Source organism: Rhineura floridana, chromosome 4, assembly GCF_030035675.1.
Source record: "Rhineura floridana isolate rRhiFlo1 chromosome 4, rRhiFlo1.hap2, whole genome shotgun sequence".
Classification (NCBI taxonomy): Eukaryota; Metazoa; Chordata; class Lepidosauria; order Squamata; family Rhineuridae; genus Rhineura; species Rhineura floridana.
Genome location: NC_084483.1, coordinates 20,263,842 through 20,290,397, shown reverse-complemented (window position 1 = coordinate 20,290,397; position 26,556 = coordinate 20,263,842). Strand labels below are relative to the sequence as shown.

The 26,556-nt window shown below is 42.2% G+C and overlaps 2 protein-coding genes across 3 annotated transcripts in view; one reads left to right on the top strand and one right to left on the bottom strand.

Annotated features, from left to right (window-relative positions):
* The window catches only part of BFSP1 (beaded filament structural protein 1), a 55,524-nt gene extending 46,427 nt beyond the window's left edge, over positions 1–9,097 (top strand). Inside the window, 8 exon segments of the mRNA XM_061626048.1 lie at positions 1,566–1,786; positions 4,940–4,961; positions 4,963–5,026; positions 8,143–8,269; positions 8,271–8,529; positions 8,532–8,637; positions 8,640–8,804; positions 8,874–9,097. Of these exon segments, the coding sequence (XP_061482032.1) occupies positions 1,566–1,786; positions 4,940–4,961; positions 4,963–5,026; positions 8,143–8,269; positions 8,271–8,529; positions 8,532–8,637; positions 8,640–8,804; positions 8,874–9,097 (1,188 nt within the window).
* Positions 9,098–21,696: 12,599 nt separating this feature from the next.
* Positions 21,697–26,556, bottom strand: part of PCSK2 (proprotein convertase subtilisin/kexin type 2) — a 199,192-nt gene continuing 194,332 nt past the window's right edge. The window contains exon 12 of one of the 2 annotated variants that reach the window (XM_061622607.1): positions 21,697–25,654. In XM_061622607.1, coding sequence (XP_061478591.1) covers positions 25,168–25,654 — 487 coding nt within the window. In that variant the 3' untranslated portion in view covers positions 21,697–25,167. The remainder of the gene's footprint in view (positions 25,655–26,556) is intronic. The other variant, XM_061622608.1, reaches the window with a different exon arrangement.

The window sequence follows — 26,556 nt, the reverse complement described above, 5'->3', positions numbered from 1 at the left end:
CATTTATTTTTACCCAAATGGTCTCTATTGGACCACTTTGTTCGTTCTCTTGGATTTCCATAGAGGTGTATTTGTCTTTGACGTATAACGCTACTCCCCCTCTTTTTCTGTTGCCTCTGTTCTTTCTGTAGAGTTTATATCCTTGAATGGCTATATTCCAATCATGGGAGTCATCCCACCAAGTCTCTGTTATCCCTATGAAGTCATAATTGCCTTGATGCACTAAGACTTCAATCTCCTCTTGCTTGTTTCCCAAGCGCGTTGGTATATAGACACCAGAAGTCTCTTTTGTCCTGATTGGATTCCTCTGTTAATATACCATGAGCTTTGCTGTGCATCCCTTTCTCTCTCCCAGTGTCTCCTGTACCCTTCAAATCCTTGCGTTTCCAACCCGCTGTCTTTGGATCGGTCTTTAAGCTATCATCTCCATCCCCCAGAGGCTTTAGTTTAAAACCCTCTTTCCCCTTATATATGCACACTTTCCCCTTATATATGCATTTTTGTAAACATTCTTTGGTTGATGGTCTGCACTGCAAAATTCGAATAAGTGTGAAGTTTGAAGAATGGCTGTGTTTCAGTTTTCATATTGTTTCAGAAAATGCAGATTTGATAAATGCGACTTGAAATGAGAACTGGATCAAATTCTCATCCATCCCTAATTCCCTAATGTGACATTTTATATAACAAAAGAATACCTTTAGAAAGAGAATGCATGAGGGCGTTGTTATATTTGAAACAAATGTTCTTTTTGCTGACAAGGCCTGACTGCTGCATAGAGTCTGAAGTCCTCAACAACTTTGGACCAGGTTACCCAAGGAATTACCGCCTCATCCCATATACTTCTGCTCAGCAACTGCACTCCCCAGTTGCAGCACCACTAAGCATACTACATGCCCCAGCAGCGTGCTTAAGTATGCACAAGAAACTGGGCTTTTAGTGCTGCAGCTCCAGTCTTCTGGAATCAGTAATCAACTGAAATTAGACAAGCGTCTAGAGTTTTGATATTTAGGCAGCTATAGAAAATATTTATGTTTTGGCTTTCCCTGATGTGCGACCCAGCCATTGTATGAAATAATAACTGTATAATTGTAGAAATAGTTTTATTGCCTTTAGTTTATTTAGTTTGTAATCTTTGCTATTTTATATTATTTGTAACTGCTTCAGTAACTTTTAGTTGCAAAGTGGTTGATAAATCTGTGGATAAATAAAATAAATAAGCAGCTCTGAATATAAAGGTTTTTACAGAATCACCAAGTTAATGTGGAGCATAAGTTGCTTAAAGGAGGGGTAGCCAATGTGGTGCCCTCCAGACATTGTGAACTACAATGCCCATCATCCCTGACCATAGACTATGCTGGCTGAGGCTGATGGGAGTTGTAGTCTAAAACAGCCTAAGTAAACCAAATTGGCCATGCGTGCTTTAAAGTCAGTGAACTGTCACTAAAGCAGGCTGATCTTCTGAATTCTGACAGTGAGTGGCCTGCTAAGAGGGTGCTGGTGCAAAATTTTGCATGTAAGAATGCTCAAAGTGCTGTTTTTCATCCCCCCCCCATTTTTGGTAACAGACAACAATGCTGGAACAGACTATTATGAAGACCCAGGAAAGTTGTGATGATGAGATTCAGGTGTATTATGAGCAGATTGACACTCTGAGAAAGAGCATAGAAGATGCTGAAAGGATCTTGGAAAAATATACCAATGACTGCTGCCAGCTCTCCATTTATAAGCAGTCTCTGGAGAGTGAACTAGAGCACTACAAATGTATTATTGAAAATGAAGATAGCGGGCGAGAGATTTCTTGAGCAGTAGAGATTATCAGGGGTTCAAAATGTTGTTGTGTTGTTAAGAAGCCTTTTTAACACACAAAAATTGGGTGCTGGGCACATTGTTCGATGTTTCATGTGAATTTGGTGGCACCATTTGTGGGAGACCTAGGGTTAAACAGCAGGTTCCCTGGTTAATGTTAACACCAAAGCAGAGCCAGCGCTGCCATTAAGCACCATGAGGGGTCTGCCTCTGTCAGGCGATGCAAAGAGCAATGGCAAGGTGATGTAGGGCTGAGCTGTACGTGGCATGCAGCCTACCATGTACCCTCCCAAGTGAGCCTGTTGCCCTCAGGTGCAGCTGAGAACATTGTCTTTAAATAAGAGAAAAGTGCCTGTCCAGTCAACTTCTGTACACAGAATGGGGGCATCATGTCCTTTACCACAGCTAGCGAAATGTCTTGGGCCAGTCTTGTTAGCTACCCCCTCCCCAGACATGCTTTCATTTAGATCAGGGACAGGGATCCCTTTTCAGCCCAAGGATCACACTCCCCCATGGGCAATCTTCCAGTGGACAAGGCCAGAGGCAAAAGTGAGCAGAGTAATGGATGTGGATCTTACCTTTATGCATAGAATTATAAAACTGTAAACCTATAAGGCCATCGAGGCCAACCCCTGCTCAGTGCAGGAATCCAACTTAAAGCATACCCCACAGGTGGCTGTCCAGCTGCCTCTTGAAAGCCTCCAGTGTTGGAGAGCCCACCACCTCCATAGGTAATTGGCTCCATTCTTGTACTGCTCTAATAGTTAGGAAGTTTTTTCTGATGTGCGTACAATATATGCCGCCCTGGGCTTCTGCTGGGAGGAAGGGTGGGATATAAATCAAATTATAAATACATATATATTGGAACCTCTTATGCAAAATTCAGAGGGTATATAGATACACCTCCATCCAGGCAAGCAGGAGATTTGGGAAGAAGGTAGAACAGGGCCAGGGAGGGGTGTGGCCTGGGGAGAGAAGCCTGATCCCCAGGCCTGAGGTTCCCGAGCTCTGGTTTAGACCGCTAAGCATTTCAGAATGCCCTATATTCTCAAACAGAACCAACTTCCTTTAATCAGTAACGTGCAGCACACCAGACCTTCAAACATGGATAGATACAGAGGGTTAAATCCACCGTTAATGCCATTAATTTTAAATTATTTATAAATAGGAAATCAGCTCTTTTAAACTCAAAACACAAAAGGAAAGAATCTAGTTTTAAATCTAGATGAAAAGCAAACCTTCCCTTTCCTATGCTGCTATAAAGAGACACAGAATGGACGTGTTTTATTTCTCAGTGTTCCAAATGACATCAGCCACATTTAACCCCCACCCACCCAATTTACATTTTTAGATCCAGGCATCAGGAATAATGGAGAGAGAAAAATCTCAAGTCTTCAGGACTCAAAAGGGTGTCCGTGCACACCCTGGCAAATTGAATCAACCAATATCTTCCAAGTCAGAGAGGGACTGCCAGAGACAAGGCTTGTGAAAAGCCGATTTTGAAATTGCCATGAACTAAACTGGGTTTATACACCTCTTCCAGGCAAGAAAGCTGATTCTCATTTAAATTGAGCTTGAAAGGAAAGGAAAGCGGCTGACTTCACAAAGCAAATCCTGAAAAATATGGTCAAGGAAAAAAGGTGTGATGACAACTGATAAGCCACTTCACCATCTGTGGCCACTCCAGCTAGATTACTCAAAGCAAAATGCAATACTTTTGTACACTGCCCAGAGAGCCTTCGGGCTTAGGGCGGTATATAAATTAAATAAAATAAAATAAATAAATAAAAAATACACAAAAGTGATTGTTGGCTGCTTTTCATGGTGTGTTGGCGTCTGAAAATGGAGTTCAGGGCACTATGGCAGTAGTTATGTCAAACAAACCATTTAAGGTCAGGGTCCCTAATCGGAATAAGTAGGTATAAAGAAGACCATAATCAGATTTGTAGGTCTCTACCATTAGGTGGTAGGATGGTGTAAACTTGTAAAAGCCAAATAATATTCATATGTGCAGGTATATCCATGCTGATCACATAAAGATGCAAAATATGTATGGCAGCAATATATATTTCTTGGAGCATAATGAAGCTGCCTTATACTGCAGTTATACCATTGGTCAATCCAGCCCAGTATTGATAAAAGATTCTTGGGCAGACAGCTAAGAAAGACTCCAGCCTGAGGCCTCAGAGAACTACAACCAGCTAAAATAGAGAGTCCTGGGAAGATGGATCAGTGATCTGGCATGGCATCTGGCAGCTTCATATTTTCCAGTGTACTTATTTTTGCAGTATAACATGCAAACACTATCACTCACTGTTAGCAAGAAATATTAATTTTTCATTCTGTATTACAGTAACATACCAGTAGAAAAGTAGCCTTTGAAAATTAAAGGTGTGCACTTACTTCTGTGTAGAGATGTGAAGGCCTCGAAAAAAACAGGAAAATTGGGAGGGGAATCCTCTGGGTTCTCCCCCCCCCCTTTTCCTGAATTTTTCCAAAAATTTCCCCCCCTGATTTCCCCCCTTTTTTCTCCTGGGCTTTCACATCTCTACTTTTATGTCCCACCATTTAAAATCTGCTCCATTTAAAACCATTTAAAATCTGCTCCCATGGATGGTGCTAAGAGGAACGGGCACATTTTTAGTTCTTGAGGCTATTTTTGTACTGATATTTTATTGTAGTACAGAATGAAGAAAAAAACATTAGAGATGTATTTCCTTTTACATGATTTACAATGCAGTTCTGTGTTCAATGAGATCTACTCAAAATGATTATGCATAGGATTGCAGCCATAATCTACCAGTTATTGCATTGATGAAAACATGCACTCGATTCCTAATCATTCTAAAATGCTATACAGTTGCTAATGTGCTTGGGAAAGTGAATATTGGTAAGAGTAATATATCATAATACTCTTAGTGCACTCATCTTAATGCAACAAATTAAATTGACTACAACAGAATACAAATTACTTATTCAAGACACAAAAGATTGAGTGTTTCTACTTATGTAGAGACACAAAATGTCCATAACTATACAGATATTACCTATTTTGTTTGACTTGGCACAATGTCCATTCTTTTTAAGGTATTGTTTTGCTGGATATTTCTTATAATTTTATCCTCTCTGCTAGGTTGAATTCTGCCATTGTAGGAAACCCCTGTGACACTATTTACACAGAGTTACAAATCCTCACAGACCCCAGCCCTAGGAGGGAGAGGTAATGACTTGCAGCTAGAGATGGGGGAGAAATTTGATTCAGTTTGCATTGAAAGGCAAACCTAACAGAAACACAGCCATCCCTGGAAATTTGTCCTCCTTTGAATTTTGAAACGCAGTTTCCCAGCTAAGTAATGTATACAGACAATGCATATAATAAGGTAAAGTGTACATAAAAATGCATATGTATTCATGAAAACAATATGCCAAAATGCATTCTGTTAGGAGAAATTGCTTTGCAAAAATGTGTACATGTGACAAAACAGCAGTTGGGGGGTGGCTTAGCAGTGATTCCTGGGAAGGATCAAAGGACCAGAAAGTGCATAGGTGGATTAAGAAGGCCAACGCAGCCCTGATGCCTAATTGAGTAAGGGATAAAAATATGGTGTGTGAAGCAAGAGAGAGGGTCCCCCAGCAAGGAGGAATTCAAAGCTGAGAGTAGATGAACTAGCAAGCAGGAGCAAGAGAGAAATATTTACACAGAGAGAGAGACTGAAGGAGAGGAGCAAGCCTCTGCATGAATGGGATTGAAAGAGAGAAATGATGAGTGAACGGAGAATTGTTGTTGCTGAGAGAACCTGTCCTGGAGGACTTCAGGGTCCATGCTGAGGCTGCTCTCACTGGTCTGGCTCAGGACTTTATGACCTCTATGGCAACCATAGGGCTGTCCTAAGTTTTCACCAGCCCATTCCATAGTATGGGACATACCCTCAATTTTTTTTTTTTTTTGCCCCTGGTGGTGAGGTTGGTGGTCTGGAAACGGTGTGTGTCTGTGACCCCATTGTCATGGTCAGACTACATCCCAGTGAAGTTTGGGTTAACAGTACCAATTTCCCCCTGCAGCGATTGGAGACCCATTAGGATGAACTGCCCCCCAGAGATTTATGGATTCAAATGGTTTTCTGAATGATCTGAGGGATTTTCTGGTGGATACAGCTGGCAATCTTGCCAAAGCTCTCATCTCACTGTGAAACAGTGAGATGCAGATGGCCATAGATACCATTGCTCCTGAACACCCTCTCCGACACTGTGGAGAATATTCGGCTTTCTGATATACTGAGGAGCTATGTGTAATGAAAGAGGTCAGACAACAGCTAAAGCACAGGTAGCAGAAATCCCACTGCAAAGATCGCTGTACCCAGCTGTGACTAATTTCCATCACCTGTCCCTCTTTGGAGGGATACATAAGCCGGCTGGCTGAGGTGGCCTGGGGTTTTGTCTTTTGTTTTGGTTTTGTTTTCTTTTGGGTGCCATTGGTTTTAGCTATGGGTGGGTTCGGTTTCGTTTTATATTGTAGTTCTTGGGTTTTTATGTAGTTTGTATGTTGTATTTTACTTTATCTTGTACGCCGCCTAGAGTGGCCGCTTGTGCGGCCAGATAGGCGGCCTAGAAATAAAATTTATTATTATTATTATTATTATCACTGATCACACGCTAGAACACATAATCACCCCTACTGACTGTTGGTGAAATCAGTGAAGGAGGCCTACTTCACTGCTTCCATGGTATCTTCGAGTAATCACCCAGCGGGAACTTCTCAGGATGGTCCTAGCCTATTGACACCTATATTGGTGTGAGTTGCTTGCTGGGCACTTTGAAGGCAAAATCATTCATCTCCATAGCGAGCTAGATGCCATGATTGGTGCAGTTCCAAGTGAGGTTTCTAATGCCCCATTGAACCATGCTTTGTGGAATCAGTTTCAGTTTTTGCAGCCTGATGATGAGAGGGTGCTTGTGAGTATGCACCCATGACATGCCCTCTTGACCCTTGTCATTCATGGTTGATTAAAGCTAGCCAGAGGGGTATGACTGGGTGGATTCAGGATGTGGTCAATGCATCACTGTGTGAGGGGGTGGTGTCTGCTGCCTTGAAGGAGTTGAAAGTGAACCCACACCTGAAAAAACCCACCCTGGACCTGATGGTATTTAACAACCACCATCCTGTTGCAAATACCCACTTTCTGGGGGTAGTTGAGAGAGTTGTGATGATACAGCTACAGACATTCCTGCAGGCAACTGAATATCTAAACCCATTCCAATCTGGGTTCAGACCCAGGTTCGGGACTGAATCTGCCTTGGTCGCCCTGATGGGTGACCTCTTTCAGGAGAGGGACAAAGGAAAGGGAGATCCTGTTGCTCTTAACAGATCTCCCATTGACTATTTCACTGTAACATCTGAATTAGGAATGGCTAAGAAGGCCCTGGACCAGTATCTGGATGCAGTGGTGGGCTAGATGAGGGCTAATAGACTGAGTCTGAATCCTGGCAAGATGGAGGCTCTGTGGGTGAGTGGTTCCCAGGTCTGGGAAGCTGGTAAGTTGCCTGCCTTGGATGGGATTGCACTTACCCTGAGGGAGCAGGTACATTGTTTGGGAGTGCTCCTCAATCCAGTCACTGTCACTGTAGGTGTGGGTATCCTCGGTGGCTATGTGTGGCTTTTACCAGCTTTGGTTGATAAGACAGTTATGGCTGTTCCTGGATAGGAACAGCTTGACCACAGTTGTCCTGGCATTGGTAATCTCATGGTTTTATTGCTGCAGCTGGTGCAGAACACAATGGCTAGGTTGCTTGTGGGGGTAAAATTCCACCGGCCATGGCACCTGATTGCTTTCAGGATTTCCATTGGCTGCCAATATGCTATTGGGCCAAGTTCAAGTTTGGTACTAACATATAAGGCCCTGTTCAGCTTAGGAACAGTCTCTTGACTGCCCTTACCCTGTATATCCCCAGTAATTCACTGTGGTCTGCAGGAGAGTTTCTCCTGCAGTTCCAAAGGGTTCGGAAGCCTGCTTCACAGTAGCTCAGAGCAGGGCTTTCAGTGTGGCTGCCCCTGTTCTGTGGAATAACCATTCCTGTTGATATATGACAGGCACCCCATCTGCACTTTCTAGAAAAAACTGAAGACATTTTTGTTCCCACGGACTTTCCCAGCTGGATGAATGGGTCTTTGCCATGGGTGTCTGCTGTTGTTTTCCATGTTTTTAACTTTTTAAGCTGTTTTTCTTGTACATTGCCTTGAGACAGTTGTAGAAAGCAACTAATAAATTAGTACCAACAACAACTCTATTGGCCACATATTAAATTGTGTTTGTTTTTCTCTTTTTTTCTTTTCTGCAGACATTACATTAGTTGTGCAAGACAAAGCTACTGCAAAGAGCAGACAAAGAAGTCTGCCAAAGAAAATGTCTAGGAGGAAGGAGATCACACCTAAAGACCTCACCAGTGGTGCCTCATCAGAAAAAATGTGACTGGCCTATGGAAGATCTTGATGAACATCAGCTAGATTTCAAGCATGAAGGTTTAATGATAACAAGTGAACATGGGTAAGATGAAGTAGATATTACTAAGCAAGAGATAGCTGCAGAGGACGTGCCTGATAGCACACAGATAAGCAAAGCTTTTGATAAACTATGCAATACAATGAGAGAGAGGATCAGACACTACCAGAGACCAGAACCCCAAACTGACATCTCTACTAAAGGGCATTATGTACTTGTCACTGCAGAGAGGGAAGCTACTATGACCCCTGCTTCCACTCTTTATCCGTTACTTCTGGAGGTGTGAACACCATTTCTGGCAGTGAAGGAAAGATGCCAAGCGGTGGCAGTGTAGAACCAATATCGAGTTACCTGAACCTCTTGAAAGTAACAAATGTGAACTCGAAGCCCAAGAAACTCAAAAGGGGTCCGGGGTGCCAGAAGACATAAAATATGAATATAAACCAGAAGTCAAAGTGAAGGAAGATATTTTTGAACAGTGGGGAAAGCTTGAAGAAAAGGATGAAGAGCCGACAAGACAGCCAGGCATTGTGGAACCTGGACCAGAGACCACACCTGGTCTGGGTGACTGAACTGAAGCAGGTGTGTATGTAGGCAAGGAGTATGACAGACAAGGTGGTCTTACTTTCAAGAAACTGAATCTACCAAGTACCATGAGTTATGAGAAGGTAGAAGTGGTGGAATCCATTAAGAAATTCTCAGATGACAAAATTCAGACGTGTGAAGAAACTGCTATGATTGTAGAGACCATGACTGAGAGGATCAACAAGAAGGTGGGAGACAACAGCTGTTAATAAGCCCCTCTAAACACCAAGTTTGTCCAGCTCACAGTCACTAATGTTGTGATCCTCCAGGCTTTTTGCTCCATAATGTTATCGCTAGTAAGGTCAGTGGAACTATTCCAGTTTGAGTAGGTTTGAGGACTGTAGCCTAAAGGATATACTTTGCTTGAGTTATTTTTCTCTCCTTTCCATCTTCTGATGGAACAATAAAAATAGTGGGTTTTGTTGCTTGGTATGAAGCTGGCTTTGTATGTTAACAGCAAAATACTGCATGACATTGTTACATTTCTGAGATCTTAAAGGTGATTCATAAATTACCTACTGCGGTGTGGCCTGCTGCTGAAAAGCTTCAGAACAGACCCAATTACCCATCCCACGATGCTAACACATGTAGGCTCCCCTTTGCACAATTATGTCTCACGTCAACCTCAATGACAAGAATTGACAAGAATGACAAGACAGGAGAAGACAGCCGCACCACGGAATATAAGATATTAATCAAACCAATAACAACTGGGTTTATTTACTTTCCAGGTCTAAACTAGTCATTTGGAATTTACGCCTAGTACTTTTAGAGGAGTTTGGTTTCAAACCAAGTTGCCCCAATCCACTAAGGGAGAGCCAAAAGTGTAGTTCATCTGGATGTGCATCAAGATACCCATCTGGACTCCACTGAAGATGATGAGTGCAAGGGATGCAGTGGAACAAGCACATTCTCTTCTAAGGACACCATCAGTCTTCTGCAACAAAGCACAATGCGAGCTGGATGCTCTGTTTGCATGTCTGAGCAAATACAGACATGCACACAGCCCAGGAAAGTCATTGGCAAAACTCTAATTAATGTTGATGTATATGGATTTTATCCATGCAAAGCTTTTCAAGGAGTTCATATACGAATTAATTCACTCGGTGAGAAATTCTGAAACACTGCTCATAGCAGATGCAGTGTTACTGGACTTATGATTAACATTTTTGCAAAATCAGGCCATTCATTTTTAGGGCTATTTGTTCCATAGTGCTTGGTTTGCCCATTTGATTTTGTTCCTCCTCATTTTGCCAGTATTCTAATCCTTCCCAAATCTTACAAGAATTATGTAGCACTGAGGATTACTGGGACTGCTCCTTGTGCCATTCCTGAGTGATAAGTGGGCCCCATTAGGCAACATGAACATGTGCTAACCTGAACCTTGGTGAAGCTGCCTGTTGAATTTTTTCTACTGCTTAGACAGAATTGTCTGTCATATTTACACCAAAATATACGTGAGCAGTGTCTTCAGTGGAAATAAGAAGACTCTGCATAAAGAACCTGTCAGCACTCTTTTACATTTTATTTGTAAATATTATGATTTCTGACAGAAAACTCTTAAATTTCCAAAGTGGTTTCAGATTCTTTTTCCCGTATGTACTGTGCTCCAAAACAGGGCCAATGCAGGACTGGTTTATGCACTGCACAGCAGCAAACCTGCATTTGTGGCTGTGTACTCTTGACCAGGAGTCACAGTTAATCATAGGAACATAGGAAGAGACCTGCTGGATCCAAGCAAAGGCCTATCTAGACCAGCACCCTGTTTCCCAGAGTGGCCAATCAGATGCCTTTGAGAAGCTCAGGAACAGGACCTGAGGACAATAGCCCTCTCCTCTGTTGTTCCCCAGCAAATAGACAGCAAATAGCCATCATTGCTAGTAGTCATTGATAGCCTTGTCCTCTGTGAATATTTATGCCATCCATGTTGCTCATACGAGTCACCACATCTTGTAGTAGCAATTCCAATATTTAACCATGTGCAGACTCTCCTGACTCTCTGACAGGTCTAACATGTGTTTGTTACATTCATACCTTAAGGTGAACTACATATTGCAAGAGATACTGGGGGGGGGGAGAGTGAGACCGTCCCACCACCACTGCCCTTATTGGTGCATCCCTTCTAAAATTAAATTGCTTTTCCACTCAAACGTCTAATGAAAAGTATGTAAGGTTTTCACCACAGAGATGCCATGAAATAGTGTGACACCACTTTACATCCATAGTAATGGGGGCTGTTTCTTTTAACCCCGTGTCATGGTCAGATCACTATCTGGTAAACATGGACTTCTCAATGCCGCACACCCTCCGCAGGGGACAGGGACCTACTAGGATGGTCCGCCCAAGACGCATGATGGAGCCTAAGGGATTCCTGAATGCGCTGGGGGATTTGGAGTTGCCTGAAGGTCGCCCGGTCGACACCCTGGTGACGGAGTGGAATAGGAAGGTCACCGGGGCAATAGACCGGGTGGCTCCGAAACGTCCTCTCCCCCTGAATAGAACTCAGATTGCACCCTGGTATACACGGTTGCGGGGTCTGAGACAGGAGGTGAGACGACTAGAGCGCCGGTGGTGGAAATCTCGCTCCGAAGACGATCGGACACTGGTTAGAGCAGCAATAGCGGCCTACCAGGTGGCAACAAAGGCAACAAAGAGGGATTTCTTTGCTGCCTATATTGCGTCTGCAGAGTGTTGTCCCAGGAGGTTGTTCCAAGTGGTCCGCAGCCTGGTCGGTCCAGTTGCGCAGGAACCCATGGAACACTCTAAAGCCTCCTGTGACGCATTTGCAAAACACTTTGCCGATAAAATCGATCGCCTGAAGAGCACGATTCCGTATGCCGTGGATACAGGAAGTGGGCCAGAGTTGGCCAGTTGCTTTCCGGTCCGGTGGGATTGGATTCAGCCTCTTCCCTCTGAGGAAGTGGACAAAGTGCTCTCTACTGTAAGGCCGACCACTTGTTTGGTGGATCCTTGCCCCTCATGGCTCATTATGAGCTGTAAAGAGAGACTGAGTGAAGGGATCATGGCAGTGGTGAATGCTTCCTTGGAAGAGGGAGCAGTGCCATCAGCCCTCAAGGAGGCGGTAATAAAACCCATCCTGAAAAAGCCCTCCTTGGATCCCCAAGAGTTGAACATAGCATGGATTTCTCCTGGATCTCTCCTGGATCTCTCACCGGCTTTTGATACCATTGACCACGGTATCCTTTTGGATCACCTGGAGGGAATGGGAATAGGAGGCACTGTTTTACGGTGGTTCCGTTCCTATCTGTCAGACAGGCATCAGCGGGTGGCATTGGGGGATGAGGTTTCAGACCCTTGGCCTCTCAATTGTGGTGTGCCACAGGGTTCTATTCTCTCCCCCATGCTGTTTAACATCTATGTAAAGCCATTGGGAGCCATCATCAGGAGATTTGGGCTGCAGTGTCACCAATATGCGGATGACACCCAGCTCTATCTCTCGTTCAAGTCCTCGCCAGAGGTGGCTGTGGATACCATTTCCAAGTGCCTGAAGTCCGTAAGTGAATGGATGGGAGGAAATAGGCTGAAGCTAAATCCTGACAAGACCGAGGTGCTGCTTGTGGGTGACAAGAGAAGGTTAGGAGATATAGACCTGGTGCTTGATGGGGTGAAATTGCCCTTGAATGACCAGGTCCGTAGCCTCGGGGTCATTCTTGACTCCCAGCTGTCCATGGAGGCTCAGGTTTTGGCAGTGAGCCGGGCAGCTTGGTATCAACTTCATCTAATACAGAGGCTGCGACCCTACCTTCCTGTCCATCTTCTCCCACGGGTGGTACATGCCCTGGTCTCCTCTCGCTTAGACTACTAAGGTTACCCTTGAAAACGGTCCGGAAATTACAGCTGGTACAGAATGCGGTGGCACGTTTGATTAAGAACAGCTGTCGCCGTGATCACATCACTCCGGTGCTAGAAGATCTACACTGGTTACCAGTTGTTTACCGGGCCCAATTCAAGGTGTTGGTATTAACCTTTAAAGCCCTATACGGTTTTGGCCCAGGTTATCTAAAGGAGCGCCTCCAGCATCACCAAACATGCCGCCTGACAAGATCAGCCACTCAAGACCTTCTCTCGGTCCCACCAGTTAGCTAGGCTGGTGCGGACCAGAGAGAGGGCTTTTTTGATTGTGGCCCCCACCCTCTGGAATTTGTTGCCCTATGATCTTCGCCATGCCCCCTCCCTGCCAAGTTTCCGTCAAGCCTTGAAAACCTGGCTATTCAGGCAGGCCTACAAGATCCCGGGAGTAGATTAATTTTATCTTGCTACAGCTGTGGATGGTTTTAGATTAATTTTAGATTGAAGCTGGTTACCATGTTGTATTTTATATGTAGTATTTTATTCTAATTTGTATGTCGCCTAGAGTGGCCGCTGACCTGGCCAGATAGGCGACTCAGAAATAAAATTTATTATTATTATTATTATAGATGATCATGGCCAACAGTGGGTTTTAAGCTTTACTCGACGTTAACACTGTGCCTCTAGTCTTTTTGTCAGTCTCTATGGTTCTCCTTTTCCATAACATCACTTTGTGTTATGACATCATGAAATGCTGCAGTTCTCCAGTCCTGTTTCAAACACTTCCTGCATCGAGCAGGGGGTTGAACTTGATGGCCTTATAGGCCCCTTCCAACTCTACTATTCTATGATTCTATGACTTGGCTTATGCTAGCAGAAGTAGGGACATGTACAGCCTGATGTCATGACTAGGGATGGGGGAGACATTTGATTCAGTTGCATTTTAATGCAGAACTACCTAAGTCACACTTTCTGACACAATATGTGAACTGAAACACAGCTGACCTTTGAAATTTGCACTCCTTCGAATTTTGCAATGCAGTTCTCCAACCAAATATTATGCACTAAAATGTGTATATTCAGGGAAAGTGTGAATAAAATGCATACATTTTTAAAAATAAAATAGAAAAAGCAATACATTAGGGGAAATTGCTTTTTAAAAGTTGTATATTGAGGGAAATGTGCACAAAAATGCTAATTATAGTTTCATCACAAACACAAAGCAATGCAAAATATGGAGAACTGGGCTGGAGAAATGGAAGACAGAAATTGACAGATTGGCCCATCGCTAGTCATGACACTGGAGAAGATCTTAGTGACAGTGTATTTCTACCCACATGCTGTAAGCTGACAACTAAAAATGTATTGTGTGGATGAGATCAGTGTGCCTGAAATCATATATATGCAACAGGTTTGCTTGCCGTGGATGGTTGCAGCTCCTTACCACACGTACATTTGATTGTAGACAAGGAGAGAGAAGGACCTAGGAAGAGACAGATCCCAGATGTGTGCGCAGCAGGCAGGAGAGGCAGATCAGAATGGAGTGCAAGCAAATGCAAGTAGCTTCTGATGTGTACATGGTGATGGGTGGGCGGGCTGGGGGATAGCAGAGAGAGTGTGGCTCTGGCAGGCAAGGCACTGCCCTACTTTGCCCTAATGAAGAGCCTTCTTTGGATCAGTGTGCCTGAAATCACGTATATAATACGTATATAATACTAGATGGCTGCAGCTCTTTCTGCACATACATATGACTTCAAACTCAGATTCACTGTCAGCATGTCATATAAGGTGTGGAAAGTCCCATAAGTGGATGTATATTACAGGTCCAATGTTATGCGGTCATGCATGGCAAACACATAAGCAATGCCTACAATTGTATTTCAAAAGTATTATGGAAAAAAGCAACCTAGACAATGGGATAGGCTTGCCATTGTTTTCTATGCTTGAAACACCTTGTTTGAAAATGGGTCTTTTAGATGACCTAAAATGAGCTAGAATTCATTCCCAGGATACATGAAGCAATTACGGAAAGCATCTGTGGGTTTAGCTGTCTATATCAGCTATATGCTGTGGGTTGGCTGTTGTCCTGCCTTGAATGGTGGTGTCCGTCTTGACCAGGATTACATTCTTTCTGAAGGACCAGCTTCAGAGGGCCAAGGGGCTTCTGTGGCATAGAATGCCTTTCACCAGTTTTTGACCAAGCACCAATGGCAACACATTCTCTACAAGGATAGCCTTGCTACAGTTATCCATGCTGTGGCAGCCTTCAGGTTAGACTATTGTAATGTGTTGTACCGGGACTGCCTTTGAAGACTGGGATCTTATTTTCCAGTCTTTAAATTGTGCTGGTTCATGGTCTGTTTGCAGGCACAATTCAAAATGTTGCTATTGAGTTTTAAAGTCATTCACAGTTTGCGATCAGAGTACATGAAGGTTCATTGCCTCTATATCAACCTTCCCACAGAGTCCAGGTGCATCTGCCATGAGTTGAGGCAGGTACAGTGTAAGGGCCTCCTCAGTGCTGGCATTCTGCCTTTTTAATGTTCTCCCTAGAGAAGCTTTCATGGGACTCTGCCGAGTCTTCAGTACTCGGCAAAACCCCATTTAGGAATATAGGAAGCTGCCTTATACTGAATCCACGGTCCATCTAGCTCAGTATTGTCTACACTGACTGGCAGTGGCTCTCCGGGGTTTCAGACAGGGGTCTCTCCCAGCTCTACCCGAAGAAGCCAGGGATTGAACCTGGACCTTTTCCATGCAAAGCAAATGCTCTGACACTGAGCTACAGCCCATCCCCCTTTTTATTTTCCCAGAGCTTTTGAAGAACTGCATTAATGATTTCATTCTGCCTTCATCTGTGGCTTTTAATTTTCATGCTTATTTTATTCTGTTTCATAATGTTGGCTGCTTTTGATGTTGACTTTTTGGATGAATTGCCCTGAAGAATTTTACTGGAAGGGCAGGATATAGGCTTATTAATAAACAAGTAACAATACAGCTAGAAATCAGTTTCAGTCTTCCATTTCAGCTATCCCTTTTTTAAAAAAAGTTTAATACCTATTATCCAATAGAACCCAAGGCAGTGAACAAATTATTTATACCATCAAAAACTTAAAATATACAACTTCCTCTCCCCAATAACATTAACAATAATGTTATGAGATAGCAGCTAAAAACATACAGCAGACTAAGGTATTAAGCAGACTAAAATGCCTGTGATTTTTTTTAACTTGGTGCTGATTTTTAAAAAATAACATGGGACCACCACCAAAATAGCTCTCTCTTTTTGTTCTTACTAACACACTTCTTATCAGAAGAAACCTGAAAAAGAGTTTTAGCCAAAGACCTCAAAACACATACAGGCTGGTATGAGAAGAGGTGCTCCTTCAGATATTTCGGTTCCAAGGCATTTAGGGCTTTAAAGCATGAGGGGGAACCTCTGGCCTTCCAGATGTTGCTCAACTAAAACTCCCACCATCCCTGGCCATTAGCTATGCTTTCTTAGCCTGATGGAAGCTGTAGTTCAGCAATAGCTGGAGGGCCAAAAGTTTCCTACATCTGCTTTAAAGGTAAGTAACAGGACCTTTAATTGATCACAAAGTGAATAGGCAGCCAGTGTAATTCTTTTAAGACTGTTGTTAATATGAACAGACCAGGCTGTACCTGTTAAAATTCATATTGTACACTAGCTGAAGCTTCTGAGTGATCATCAAGGGCAGCTCCACATATATTACGTTATAGTTACCCAGCTGGGAGATTACCAAAGCAAGGATCACTGTGGCCAAATTATCCCTGCCCAGGAACAGCCAAAACTGGTAAACCAGCAAAAGCTGGTAAAAGGCTTTTATTGCAGTCATGGCCACCTGGGGCTCTAGTGACAAAGCTGAATCTAGGAGCACCTCTCAGGGGGACATTCAACCCACTCTAGAACAGGTTGAACACATATTCCCTGGACCCAGGAACCATCTACCCACAGAACCTTTGTCTTGTCAGGATTCTGCTTCAGTTTATTGGCTCTCATCCAGTCCATTACTGAATCCAGGCACCAGTTCATGTCACCTAACTCAGATGACAATGAGAAATAGAGCTGAGTATCATCAGCATACTGATTACCCTTTGCTCAATTCACTTTGATGACTTCCCTACAGTAGCTTCATACAGTTATTAAAAAACATGGAGGATAAGGTGGAGCCCTGTAGAACTTCATAGTGCAAGTACCATAAGGTTAAACAGAAACATCCCCATTGCCACCCTTTGGAACCAATCCTGCAGGTAGGAGTGAAGCTACCATATCACTGTGCCCCCTATACCCATCCCACTGTGTTGGTTCAGCAACATATCATGATCAAAGACAGCAAATGCTGATGAGAGATCAAGAAGAATCAAGAGGACCATTCTTGCCCTATCTCTCTCCCAACAGAGATCACCCTAATGCAGGGGTAGCTAACTTGTTGCCATCCAGATATTGTTGGACAACCCCATCATCCTTGATTCTTGGCCATGCTGGCTGGGACTGATGGGAGTTGTAGGCTAGCCCAACAACATCTGGAGGGCACCACATTGGCTAACCCTGCATTAGGGTGACCAAGGCTATTTCACTGCCAAAACATAGATTGAAATGTGTCCAGGTAATCCATTTCAATTCAAGAGTGCCTCAAGTTGGACCACCACCTCTCTCTCTTAATACCTTTCCCCCAAAGGAAATCTTTGTACTTGTTAACCGCAATCTTCTGGGTCCCAAGAAGTTTCTTAAGGAGTGGTTGCAATGCCACATAGCTTCTGATATTCAATGATAATGGGGTCTGCCACTTTACAACATCTTTTTATTTTACCCAAATTATAAAATGTCAGCACAAGGCTTTATAGTTTAACAATGTTCACTGCTTGTAAACAACACCATGACTCCACTTTAAAAAGAAATTAATTGTAATAAATTAATGTTATTTTGCATCAGGAATACCACAAAAGGTATTCAATTGTTTCCTCATTTTCTACTCTGATGCAAATAAAATAAAATCCATCAAATTTAATGTCTCTCTCTCTCACACACACACATATATATGTTGTATATACAAATAATAATAATAATAATAATAAATCAAAAAGTGCTATCACTCCTTAGAGTTATCTTTCAGTTCAGGTTATGAAAATATGTACACCCATTTAGTAATTTTGCTGCTATATAGGACATTTAATGTTCAAACAGAGAAGGGGAAAGTTACATCCAAACTATGGCATCTATACATTTTCTTAAATGAAGATCCTCTTCATTTAGCATTTTGATGATCATCTAAGATGTAAATGTGATCTTTGCTTTTATCATAAATACATGTGCATGTGTATTAGAAATACATATATATATATATATGCAATATATTCTTACTCTTATATACAATTGGGTGTGTATATATAAATATATAACATATGTTGATGTGTTATTACACATTCCATATATACTATATCTAATGTAGGTTAGTTTAGTTTATATATTTAAGCATATACAGCCTCAACCAGCAAGGGAGATCAGCACAGCTGATGCATCGCAATGCCCATCTGGAGGCCAGTCCTCCTAAACTTGATGGAGATGCATGAAACTGATGGGGATTAATATCTCCATGTGCGGGAAGGGGGGATCACTGCTTTCACACAGGAAAGTAGCACTAGAAGCTGATTAAAGGCCGTAAGAGCAGAAGCAAATTCTGCTCTCAGATATGCATGTCCACATGCTCATTAGTTGTTTTGTTTTAGGATTCATGGTTTCAGGTCAAATTAGGTTGATCCCAAAGGACGTCTTTCATGGACTGTCTTTAGATTCAGTCCACAGCCATTTAACTCAATGATCTCCCTGCATACAAAGGCTTCCTCTTGTTTTCCATGAGTGTTTTGTGCATGTAATTAGAAATACTCATGCATATGCAATACTGTTTCTTTCATAAAAGAGAATGGAAGCTTTTGTATTCGAGGTCTTCTGGGTTATTGTTAGAGAGTTTTCCTGTGGTCCTTTGTGGAATATGAACTGTTGCCATTAAAGCTCTAATGTTCATGCATATATCTGAGGTTAGAATTAGCCCCGTGTTATCCTTTGGTTTGTTTTAAGGTTACCAGTTTAAAAAGTTTTTTATACTTTCCATCTGTAAACAAACAAGCAAACAAAACCCAAAGCAATAATTGCAAACACAGCTCTTGCTGGTCAGTATACATTTTCTGAAACTTATAGTGACTTTGTGTTCTTCTCTTGCGAGACCCTTTATTGCACACTATGAATCTCCAATAGTAGCATTTCAATGGCACAAATGCATGCACAGAGCTCAATGTATGCAAATGCTCCCCCCCTTTTTTGATGCATGGGAGAATGTTCAATGCACAAGTAGGCATCGTTGCCCATCATCACAAAAGGGAATGGGAAGCCACTGCACACATGGAGCTTCAGATTATGCATGATTTCTTTAGTACTATTAATTCACATGATCTATAATATTTTCAGAATACATTCTTGAGTAGGTTTACGTTGCACATTTTTATGTATCCACTAAAGAAACAGCAGAACTTCCATTGCCAAACAAGGTTATTCATTGTTTTCTGGTGTACATATTCATTGTTTACATGCATCCACATATCTTAACCTGGGGTTCACAGCCTTCCTATTTATTCAAACATATATTTAGATGCACTTTTTAAGATATCCAATATTGTACTTTGATAAATTACATTGTACCAGAACATGTTTTGGGATTTGAAAGAGAAAAAGAAGAGCCATTGTGAAAGGTTACAAGAAAACAATTAATTCATTGTAAGCTAACTAACAAGCAAAAATGCGTTAGGTGAGAAATATTGACACAATTTTCATTCAGAGATATATCTCTACAGCAAACCTAGTTCATCAAGGAACAGTTTTAGATGAACAGATGAAATCAATGCAATATGGTAATGAAACAATTGATGCTTTGCTGAGAGTGCTAAAAAAAAAGATTCCTATTACTACCATAACATGTTTTCTGATGAACCACATCCCTTTGCAGAAGTCTGTAAAAGAGCTAAATTTGAATCATTTGATGGGAGAACTGAGACATGTATACTGGCTTCACCCTGTCCATCATGCCTCTGCCACCCTCCAGAGGTTGAAGAAGAAAATTTGCAGTGGGGAGCCTGCTGTACTCATAAGGGCTTCCAAATCCCGAGAGATCTAGAACCCTGTACCTTCCTCTCATCTATCCCTATCTGCCTCATGGCCACGATCTATGGGCCCTGAGAAGGGCCAATCCCGAAGATGGGACCACCCACTCCACCCTAGATCCATCCCTGAAGATATTGGGGGATGGGGCTAAGGTTTTTTAAAATTAAAAAAATGGTAGGGAAGGGGAAGTAGGACACTATGTCCTTCTCCTGACTGAGAACAGGTATTTGCAACCAGCACAGGATGGAATTGTTATGCTTATCAGCTGTAAGCAGGACAATTCCATCCTGAGCTTCGTGAGTAGCCCCTTTGCATGCAGGGAAGTCCCCCATGAATGAGCAGCAACTAGTACCACACAGAATTAATCCTTCTTCTTATCAGCTGATAAGCAAGAGGATCCCCTACTGCAGGGTGCTGTTCCTTTGTGAGAGGCTTCCCTTGTGAAAGAGATTTGGTGTGTGGGGCCTGGCAAGAAGATGGAGAGACTAGGTGGAAAAGGCAGCCACCTATCTTCTCCCACAAAGAGTGCCTTTCCTGTCAGGCCTTCTCCTTTCTGCCCATGATGGCTTCTTCTTCCTGCCCTATGCCCTGCCCCCTGATAGCCCCAGATCACTCTGGGCTGCTGTTCCCAACTCCTAGCGATCCAGGACTATATCAACCCAACTCTGCTAAGGTCCAAATATCTCCAAAGAGGCCAGTTCATCTCAGGCCTTGGCCAAGTATGGAGCACAGCCTTATCTATCTATTAATCTGAATAGGGCCAGAGTGAGGTAGCCTAGTGTGCGTAGCAGATTTTAGATTTTAGAGCAGTAAATGATTGGTCAATCCATTATTACATGTTTAACAATAGAAGTGCTACCTGGATTTTCTGCTTCCTGTACCAACATGTCTTGAGCTATTTCTGGGTCAGAGATACTCACTAAGCACATGGTGGGCAATATTTAACATCAGCCATCACCAGGGTAAATGCATGCATCCAAAGGTGTCTCTTGAATTGCTGGACCTTCTGCCCTCAGTTTGTATAGCATTTCCCCTCGGCCTCACCAATAAGTGTGTGTGTGAGAGAGCGAGAGCGAGAGAGAGAGAGCATGAGCAGGTCCTGTAGGCCATTGTTTGACCTTTGTTTTTACTGTATTTTTAATATTTTGTTACTATGTGGTTTTTTATTTGTTGTAATGATTTTTTAAAAAATGAAATAGCAGTATACAAATATATTTATAAATAAATAAAAATAAATACATTAACACCAACCCTATCCATTAATCTGGCAATCCAGAGCTAGAGCAACCCCAAGGGGGCTGTCCACCCTCTGCCTGAAAATCTTCAATGAGGAAGAACCTCCCTAGATAATTGGTTCTGCCATCTGCCAAGCGAGGATAGTGCTTCATGTATCTGATCCAATAAAGCTTAAACCACAAGAAATGTATTAGCCTTTAAGTTGCTACAAGACTCTTTGTAATTTTTCTGCCAACATATTGACCCATCTGGATCACCCATTCATATTTTCCATAGATGTTCTCCAAACTGCTAGAGCTATATAGCCTTGTATCTGCATAGATGCTCAAGCCTCTATGAAAGTGTCAGGCTAGAAATGTCATCAGTGACCTATTCTAGAAATGACACAGGCAGAACTAATACAACAATTGCACACATTTTCCCTAGAGATCAGTGTCTTTTCTTTCAATGGAACGTAGAGTAATATGTTTTGGAAGTACTGGGTTGTATCCAACAGAATCATCCCATTCATGCAAGGACTTCCATTTGTGAATTGGAACTTCCCCTCCCTCTCCTCTCCCAGCCCCCCAATCTGTTCTGGATCCCCCCCGAGCAGATGGGGTGCAGGGAGAGTAGAGAGGGGGGAAGTTCCATTGCACAAATGGAAGTCCTTGCATGAATGGGATGATTCCACTGAAAACAACCCAATTAATTAATTAATTGTATATGCTGCTTTTCTTCCACAGAAGGCCAGGGCAGCAAACATGCAAATTCTAAAACAATGCAATTAAAACTTCTAGAAACAGTTAAAAACAGTCTCCTAAAAGCAACCACTCAAAACAAATAATTTCCAGTTGTCCAGCGACAGATCTTTCAGACATCAAATGCCTAGATAAACAGAAAAGTTTTTAAATTTCTCCTAAAAGTTAATAATAAGGGAGACTGACACACTCCATTAGGGAATGCATCCCACAAATAGGTATCCACCACCGTGAAGGCCCTGTTATGGGTAATGCCAACCGGGTAGCCTCCAGTGGCATCATTACCAAAAGGGCCTCCCCTGCTGATCGTAGTGCCTGGGACAGCTGAGTCGAGGGATGGATGAGATAGAAATTTGCCACCTGGTAAGTTACATATTCAAACTTTTGGCTGTTTGCATACCAATTAGTGTGGCTACATATGTATTTAACTTACTACCAATTGTAGGAGAATTTTAAAACATTCCTGTTTACCTGGGCATATGATGGCTGAAAGTCCTGTCTCTGGCATCTCTGAAATTATTAGTTTGAGCAAGTCAAATCATTTAAATAAAAAAAATACATAACTTGCCAGAGATTTTAGCACTACATTAAGGTCATTTCCTTAATGTAGCTCATCAAGGCATGATCATATAAACTACAAACACATATGTAAGCAACTGCATAATGGGGTATTTTAATTCCAAACTCATGTTGCAGCCAAAAGTTTGAACTTTCAAGTCCTCTTTGTATAAATGGGAGATATTTAAGCATATGTGTAACTTTTTCCATTTTAATTAATAGGATCTGAAAGAGCTCAACTTTGGCTAGACAATACCCCAATTATCTTATATTAATAAGTTTCCCCATATATCCCAATCAAAACATAAAAGATACACCATCACCATGACCATGATGTAATGAGAACCAGCCAAACTCTTTATCGGTGAAGTATGTTTGTGTCTTTCATTATTAACATTCAGGCAGAATTTAAAAACCTTCCTGTCCACTCAGGCATTTGATGTCTGAAATATACTGTTCCTGGCAACCTTTTAGCTGTGATGATATTTGACTGGTTTAAAATATTTTATATTATTTTGCTCTTTTATTGCATTGCTCCTTAGGGAGGAAGGGCAGGATAGAAATGTACTGAATGAATGAATGAATATATTAGAATTTTAAATTGCTTTGTTGTACTGCAACTTCTTTGGCTGTGTTTTCCACATTGCACATTTTCAACAGCAGCTTTAGAAAATCTGGGCTCGTAATGGAACTGTTAACAGTCATATCTTCCTCTTTGCAAATACTGCTGTCGGTAAAGGAGATTCTGAGACCTTGGGAAAGGGCAGAGATAGCTGGACTGTCATTCCCAGCACACAGATTTTTATGAAATATGGTACAGATTATTTGACACTTCCTCTTACCTCCGCGCCCCATTGTGCTTTTAGAATCAGATGACTTCAATACATTTTTTCAGTGTCAACTTTTCAAATAAAGCCTTGACCTCTTTGAAGATAATTCCTAGAATGTAGAACTCCAGGAATTGGGTGCTGCTAGGGATCCACAGCCCAATACAGAAGCAACAAGGTGGCAGTTAAAACACCACTTCTTGGTATCCCAAAAGCCATGAGGATGGGAGGAAGGGTGCAGCACAGACTATCTCGCTGTGTTAGACCCTCCACCTCCTGTCTCCAAGGTCACAGTGAGGGGTTGTGCTTCCTTGGTGCATCTGCACTGCCCTACAGAACCCTAGCAATGTCCAGGGACTCTCCCTGGTAGTGCCATAGCCCAGTACAAATGGAGGAAGGGAGTAGCTCAACACAACCTTCTCTGCATCAGAGCACATTTACACCTAATTGCAGAAGCCATTCTGACTTCCACACTCCATCCTGGAGTTTTTGCAGAGTGGGATGGTTTCATTCCACTCTACCATAATGCTAGAGATGAAGAACTAAACAGCCTTGCCCATCACTGTTCCTCAACTTCAGAATAGTTACACAGAAGTTTTAATCTGATAACAATTTGCTGCAGAGCCTTCTCTCTCCACCCTCCCACTTAAACCAACATGGTTGTTCTTGAGACAGTTGTTCAAGGATTGCAGCCTCTCTTATTGCACATGCTTCCCTCATTTCTAGGAAATGACTCAAAAGGCTATTCTTAAAGGCATTGATTTGTATTACATAGATTGGCAATCTTTTGCACAAGCTGATCTATCAAAAAGAGCTATGATGAAGCAAGGGGAGGCACTTATGTTTTATGGTAATACAACCACCACCCCTGGTTGATTAAAGATCATTGAATTTCTCCAGCTGACGTTGCTAAAATATATGAAAGGATCTGGGAAGGGATTAGGGTTAGGAAACTTACTAGAAGTCTGGCCTTATCCTCAGTTTCCATACATTTATTCCTAGTGCAATCCTATATGTGTCTACTCAAAAGTTAAGTCCCATTGAATCCACTGGGGCTTAATTTTAGGAAACTGGTTACAGGGGCCAGGCTCGTGGAAAAAGCATAAGATTGTGCCAGTGCTCTGTAACATCCTTCAATTACAAATCTGTATTTTGAACACATATCAGGCTCAAACTACATGTTATGGTATTCACACTTTTTAAAAAGTGTGCTTAAACTACCCACTATTTTATGGGGGGGGGAAAGCAGCCATGGGGCCCCAATCTGAAAAGGGGGGCTGCACTTGTTTTCCGCTGAAAATCATCCCCACCCAAGCTGCTGTTTGCCCCCAAAGGTGTTGTTTACGGCAAACAGCACCTTTGGAAGCAAATGGTTTGGAGGCAGAAAATAGCTGTGGGCCCTCTATCCAGATCAGAGTCCCATACTTGTTCTTTCTTCAGAAGAAAAGTGGTAAATGTAAGCATGCAGCACATAGTTTGTCCGTGTGACTTCTGATTTTCTTTTTGCCACACTTGCAACTGCTATGATAGTATTTCAGCAAGTTGGCATTGCCAGTTTGAACAGCTCATAGGCATAAATAAAATGGTGTTATATGTTCTCTGCAAAAACAGAAAGAGGAATGTGGTCACTACATAGTTGGTTGGTTACCTTTCAAATGACATTTAAAAAAAAAGTCCACCAAAAAATACCCGCAAACAAAGTTTAGTTACAGTCATACACACACCCTTACGCAGTAGTTGGTAGGTAATAATAATAATAATAATATATTTGTGGCTCAGAATTCAAAAGTTTCCACTGTAATTAAATTAGACAATGTAGACAACTGGGAAAATATCAGAAATTTAGGATAATGATCTAGAGGCATAACAGGAGTATGCCTAATGTTTAGGAAAGGAAATGGGGGTGAGGAGGGTGTCTGACATGCAAAGCAGTGCTAGTTCTTGTTCAATATACTCTTCAGACTTCTCTCTATAGCTTCATCTAATTCTTCTTCCAATTCCTCCTTCTTGGACATGGCCAATTTAGACTGGTAATCTTTAACTATTTGGTCTATGTAGGGTGCACTTTGAGTCCCATGTAGCATTAATGTCCATTCCTTGAGAACTCCCTTCTGAGGCAGGAGACCGACAAACCCAACTTCAACAACCCAAGTACCTCTGGGGTCTTCTCCCCAAGAATGTGTTGTCATGAAAGGCCATTTGTCAAAGCCCACCTTGGAATCATCATCTCTTGGACGCCGACTTAGCAAAATGGATTTCGTCCCCATCGGTGATGTCATGTTGATATTTAAGTCTCCTCTCCTGGTCGAGTTCACTGTTATAACTGCCTGCACATGTTCAAGGTAGCGGACAAAATTCTCCTTCCCCTCACAAGCATCAGTTGTAAGAGTCAGAACCAACTTGCCACTAGAAGGTATTTTCCTGGGGTTTACAAAAGAAAAAAGTTTGAATGCATTGTTTTTTGTAACACACATTTATTTGCCAGAGTATATATACTCTGGACATGAATACAGAAAGTATTGTAACAAGATCATTATTACTTTATAGTGATACATTTCTGTATAGCTAGCAGCTAAATGTTGGTTCTGAAGACTACAAAACAGATGAGGTTATGTGACAAAGGGAAAGATACTTCCCCCTCCCAAACTGGGGCATGGCTCTTGCCAGCCCTTAATTTCATCATGATTCCTACTCTTGATTCACAATCCCTCTGAAACTTTGCATGTATGTGATCTCTGGAATAAGTGAGAGCCCAGTAGTCTGACCTAACACCATGGATTGAAGTCTAGGTATGATTGTGGGATGGTTTCACTGGCCTGATTGGGGGTAAGAATGCTCAGAGGGGCAGGACTTTGTAGTTGTAAGGCCATGAATTTTGGCATTTGCCTTCTCCAAGCCCAACCTATTTCTCATTTTTTAATACATCTTGTAGGAATTTTTAATTATCCTTTCTACGCATAGTGCCCAAGGTCACTAACAAAAAAAATGCAATAAAACAGGATTTTATCAGATCAAATCAAACAACAAAAAAATACAAAAGAGGCCACATTAAAACATGTTAAGATGAGCCATAAATTGTTCAAGTCAGCTTTACAGGACTAAGGCCTGAAGAAGGGAAGTCCACAGTGTGGGGTGAGCCACTGAGAAGGTCCTCTCTAACATCTCTGCCCAAATGTGCATCAGATACTGGAGGTCTAAGAGAAGGATCTCTTTGAAAGATTTCAAGACATGAACAGGCTCATACCCTCCATTGTAAAATGGAAGTTCCCAGTTTCAGTGTGTGTTTCTTGGACAAACTGGGTTTCTAGTGTGGTGTAAGAGGC